The following is a 5,702-nucleotide window of genomic DNA, read 5'->3' on the forward strand; positions in this document are numbered from 1 at the left end:
CGTCATCATGACTTTATTTATTACTTCTACATACACCTAAGTTCATTTTGAAAATGACATCCTATGACATCATTACGATTTAATTATGACTCTGTTTTACTTGAAATGGTGTTAGAATTTAAAAAAAAAAACCTTAATTTTTATATCAATACCATGATGTAGAAAATCCATAGTATTAAATCGACACACACTTTTTTTTAATGTAGTTTATATAATAGAATAGAATAGAATGAATTATAATTAATTATCACGCAAGAGAAAAATAAAAGGAAAGAAAAGATGAAAAAATTATTATAAAACGAAGAAGAGATCAAAACAATTAGCAAAAAGGAAAAAAGAAAAATTAGGATATTATCGAGAATGACTAATAAAGAAAAGAAAAAGAAGAGTTGAGTAATAAATATGGGAAACAAGATCTTTTAATGGCAAATTCAATGACTTTAAACCGTGAAGAGCGCGTCTTAAATAAATAAATAGCTTTATGTTAAAATATTACTGACGACATTGTGCTTTAGAAAGACGTGCAGCCTAGATCGAAGAAATATGAATATTAATATCGAAGAAAATGCAGCCGCCGCGCACGGATGATGGCATGAATGTGCAATACAAATACAGCTGACGTGTGCTCACGCGTGCGAGGACATTTGCTGCAATGACAGGAAAGAATGGTCAGCTACGGTTATTATTATTGTTATCATTTTATGAATAAACAGCAAATTGCGGTCTTTCGCCTGCGTAACAAGAATCGTAACAAAATAATCGAAGTCCCATTCTATGAAACTCTCTACGAGAGGATATAAAGAATTCGTACATTAAATTTACACGCGTTAGCCAATGATTTTTTTTTCATCGACTGACCTTATTTGCGATATATTCTGCGAAAGAGAGATTGCAAAGTTTGCAATAGTTGTCTCTTTGGTTGTCTTTTAGACGTATTTGTTATGGTTTCTAAATCCTTGAATATCTCTTTAGACTTCAGGCAATTATTATTTTATTGTTACTCTGCTCTGAAGAATATTTTTCTTCAGATAATTTTTTTTAATTTTTATATATTATATAAATCAAATTTATAAATCAAATTTTTCAGAATTTTTATATAATTTTATAATCTTTTAGAAAATTTCTCCGATTTTATATGAATTGAAATTTTTCAAAAATGCTCTGAAAAAGTCTATATTTTTCTATAATTTTTTATATACCTGTAAGTTCTGAAATATTGTAAGATTTTTTATTCAATCCAAAGAAATAAAGAATAAAGAATATTTTGTCAGAAATCTCTTCATGAATTTAAAATTCGAAAAATTCTTAAAACTAAGAGATGTAACGAGAATTTCTTTATTTGTTCAGAATTCTTTTAGAATCATTTTTCAGATTTCTCTCAAATTCTTTCTTAACTTCCTGCATTCTCTTCGAAATTTTTTCATACGATCCTTTCTAACTTCTTTAGAATGAAATCTCACTCTAAGAAATGAAAATCGAACCAATCTTAAAAAATAGTGATTCAATTTTCAATCTTTAAGAGCCAGTTCCACCAATATAAGATTAATTTTAATCTTAGTCCAATTTACTGTTCATCTTTTTCTAATTTTTATGTCTAATGTAATTAAATTTTCTAATTCTTTCTATCAATGTAGTTAATTAATGTAATTTTAATCTTGGTTTAATTAACTCTTCATCTTTTTTCAGTTCTAAGAATTAAAAAAGGACGAAAAGTTAAGATGAACCGAGATTAAAGTTAATTTTACATTAGTAGAAACATTGAAGCTAGAAAAAGATGAAGACATAATCGAGATTAAACCACATTGGTAGAAAACGGACGTAAGAGTGAGAGTTGACTCTTTAGAGCGAGATTTTCGCTCTAAAAATTTCAGAGAGTTAAACATCTATTTTTTTTTTTTCAATTAAGCTGAGTGTTTTCCAGCAGAGACTCCTTCTCGATTGCGGGATATCACGCACGGCAATAAATGTCGGAACGATAGACGGCGCGCGCTCGCGACAATTGTTCACGAAAGTAGGACGACGACGTTGGTCACGCTCGATGGTTCTTGCTCTCTGGTGCAGGAGAGCGGTAATTATTCGCGCATATTTATTCGCTTGCAATAGAATCCCGTTTGATATCAGTGATCAGCAATCCTTGAATTATGACGACGTCCGAAGCAAACTTATGACGCATTTTCGCGCGCCAAGTTGCGAAAATTCGCGAAATCCCGATCACGTGCACGCGAACAAAGGAAGAGGACAGACATGCACCGCGTGATATTTAATCTGGAGTGCGAATTAAATCATCTCTTGCATGCGTTGAAGCGCGATATGGTAATTTCATACGTTAACTCAGAGGTTGCGAATCGAGCGTTTCCGGATTAATTCACCGAGCGTCGTCTAAGAATTGTACCATCCGGAGAATTCTAAATGGACTCTAAAAATTTCAGATTGAGGTTCTCAGAGCGTTAGTTTCGGACTAAGACTTCGCGAGAAGTTTATTATTAATTAAGAATTTTTGACAGTTATAATATTGAGAAAATAAAAAAGGCGAGTAACTTTGAAGATCTATTGAATCATTCAAAGTCGAGCTATTTATTTGTCTCCAGCGTTTGAACGATGTTTGATTTATATCTCTGGGGGGTTTATCAAGATTAATAAAATTCATGGAAGATTCCAATGAATGGAATATTAGGTTAAATCATCAACGAAGTATCGATTCGAGATCAAGATTAATAATTCAAGCTTAAAAATTAAGATTAATAATTCACCAAGAATATCAATTTGAGTTCAAGATTAATAATTCAGGACTAAAAATCAAGATCAATTATTCAAAAGCATCCATTTGAGATCAAGATTAATAATTTAATTTTATATTTGAGGTGTTTAATATCTACTTAAATTATAATATTAAATTATATTCAATTTGTGTTATTTTTAAAGTTGCTGTTTTTCTTTCAGTACGTTAATTTAATTAAAAATTAATGGAGTTAATAGGGTTAAACGGTTTAATTCGAGAAAATGTATTACATATTACTTAAATCTAATTTATTATTTACTGAGTGAAGACATTAATACGTAAACGTTTATTTGGAAACTAATTACAGAAATGGATTGATTTACATTTTGACACAGGAGGTCAAAAATAACAAAATATTATTTAATTCAAGAGATTAAGTTAACATTTCTTTGATATCTAACAATGTAAGAATGGATATTTCAATAGGTTTTTTTCTAATTCTAATATTTTAATGAATTTCTTTTAATTTCTTTTTAACACTGATACAAAAAAAGATACAAAATATTTTATTATACGTGAAAATTATATTCTATTTTCTTTCGATACAACTTGAGATCCTCGCGGCACAGATTTGTGAGAAACTTAGAAGCATATCAAACAATTATTATTTCACTTCTATCAGATTGATTCATTAATATTGACCCACGCGGACCCACTTTAACCGGATATGTCTTGTTTATCTTCATTAATGTAATCCCCTATACGCTCCTAAATTCTTTGACCCATTTTTCGGAACACCTTTTATTTTCCAATGTTATTACGACACTGAGAAAAAATAGCCTAAATTTAAATAAATATTTATTTGAATACTGCCAACTAAACATTTACTTATAATAAATAAATATTTAATAAAAAGAATTGATTGTTAAATCAAATTAATGTTTTTTGTACCAAATAGAGATATTTTTATATTTAATAAATATTTAGTTGGTACTATTCAAATAAATATTTATTGAAATTTAGGATATTTTTTTCTCAGTGCAGTTTGTCTGTCAAAGGCTTTGGCCTAAATTAAAAAAAATGTCATGCATGTCTAAAATCAAGATGTAGACATCTTAAACGATTTTGGCCTGATTTTGGTCCAAAGTTATTCCATTTAACCATATTTTAAATTTATTAATGAACTGAGAAAAAAATATCCTAAATCTAAATCTTAATATGTATATTTTTCAATAATACTAACTTAATCTACTTACAATAAATAGATATTTACTAAAAGATGATAATTAAATCAAACTACTATTCAAACAAACATTTATTAAAATTTAGTACATTTTTTTTAGTATACTAATATCTGTTACTAAAGCACGATTAAATCATTAATAACAAGCAAAGCAATTTAGGTTGTTCGCATTACGTACGAGATTGAGAAATGCTTGTGATCGCGGAAAAGTATCCAAGAGGGATATCCGGGACGTCGAAGAGACAGAGGCTTGGGATCAGAAGACCGACACTCGGGAATTTAAAGTTCAAGGGGGACACGGCCGATCGGGCTTGACGAAACCTGCTCGATGGAAGACTGGGCAATGAATTGTGACACGGACGTAATTGACGGGCGGGTGGACTGCCTCGAATGTAAACAACGTAAACGTGCGCACCTTCGCGATCGCGAGGTAGCGTTCAACAAGCCGCCGTTCGCCTCGGCGGTTCGTGTTGCACTGCCGCCCGAGGTCGTCGAGCCTCGTTGCCTCCTAGGTAACTAACAGGCACCTAGACCGGTGGTCTCACGTTCCAACACGCGATCTCTTCGACCTATCAGTTAACGCGACCCGGTTAAGAATTTGTTAGGTTAAGGCGTCGCCACTCTTGCCCTAGTTATTAGTTAGAATAGATAGAGTCTCGCAAAGTGAATAAGTAATTAAGAACGTCACGAGAACTTTAAAAATCGTGAGAGGAATATGTAATGCGAATGTAATGATCGTGCAAAAGAACATGACAAGACGTAAGTCTAGGGTTTAATTTAATTTAAAATTAATTGGAACAGATCTTTCTCCTCTTTATTGATCAAACAAGTGTTTATTGTACGTACTGAATTATAGCTTATGCTTTAGTTTAACCTTCTTTGTTTCAATTTAGGACAAACAGTGCGAAAGGGAGAAGTTTTATTGCTTTGTTCAAGTGATTGGGGAATTTATGTATTTGTACCACAATTGTGCATCGTTTTCCTATCGCAACTTTTTAATTAGAACTGCGTCCCAATTTTACTTTAAAGTCTAATAATAAACTTTATTATTATTATATATAGACGGATTTATTAAGATCATATATGTGAATGTACAACAAGTAAGAATTTAATGTCTATTACGGTTGAAGCTGGATTTTAGATGCCTTTAAATAATTTCTATGTGAATTTATATACTTAAATATGTAGTAATTTACATAGAAATTATTTAAAAGCATTAAAATCTGTAAGATTTAGCTTCGATCGTAATATTAAACTCTTACTTGTTGAAGTCTAACGTTTTGCACAAAAAAATTAAAAAAAAATGGTAAGACCTTTTCATCATCTTTTTTGACAAGTGTCTATTGCATTTATCTTATTTTTTAAAGAAAGAAACTTCTTTTATTGTCTCTAAGTCATTTGAATAAAGTTGAAAATTTTTAATTGTATGTACAACTGTATAATCCTTCCTTTCATGGCATATCATAATTTTTCAATTGCGTTCTAATTATGCTTTAAAACGTTCAACATTTCGCATAAAAAATAATGGAAAGACAGTTATGTTAATTTACAATTTGTTTTTTACAAACTTCCATGCTGCAATTGGCCGCGATAGCACCTAACTTCTTTTTCAGCTGCACCCAATCGCAGACTCCATTTTTACAGCCTTTGATGATCAAGGGATTCTCATTTAGATAGAAGGCGACTTTAAAAGCAGCATCGCTCGAGTTGCATCTAATAGACATATTTTAAATATATATA

The 5,702-nt window shown here is 30.8% G+C and overlaps 2 protein-coding genes across 2 annotated transcripts in view; both read right to left on the minus strand.

Annotated features, from left to right (window-relative positions):
- Window positions 1-4,460, minus strand: part of LOC108690220 (multiple inositol polyphosphate phosphatase 1-like) — a 17,954-nt gene extending 13,494 nt beyond the window's left edge. Inside the window, exon 1 of the mRNA XM_018197405.1 lies at window positions 4,141-4,460. The gene's annotated coding sequence lies outside the window, so the exon portion shown is untranslated. The remainder of the gene's footprint in view (window positions 1-4,140) is intronic.
- A 1,043-nt stretch (window positions 4,461-5,503) lies between these two features.
- Window positions 5,504-5,702, minus strand: part of LOC108690236 (multiple inositol polyphosphate phosphatase 1-like) — a 5,654-nt gene continuing 5,455 nt past the window's right edge. Inside the window, 1 exon segment of the mRNA XM_018197424.1 lies at window positions 5,504-5,675. Within this exon segment, the coding sequence (XP_018052913.1) occupies window positions 5,504-5,675 (172 nt within the window).

Source organism: Atta colombica, unplaced genomic scaffold (assembly GCF_001594045.1).
Source record: "Atta colombica isolate Treedump-2 unplaced genomic scaffold, Acol1.0 scaffold30, whole genome shotgun sequence".
Taxonomy (NCBI): domain Eukaryota; kingdom Metazoa; phylum Arthropoda; class Insecta; order Hymenoptera; family Formicidae; genus Atta; species Atta colombica.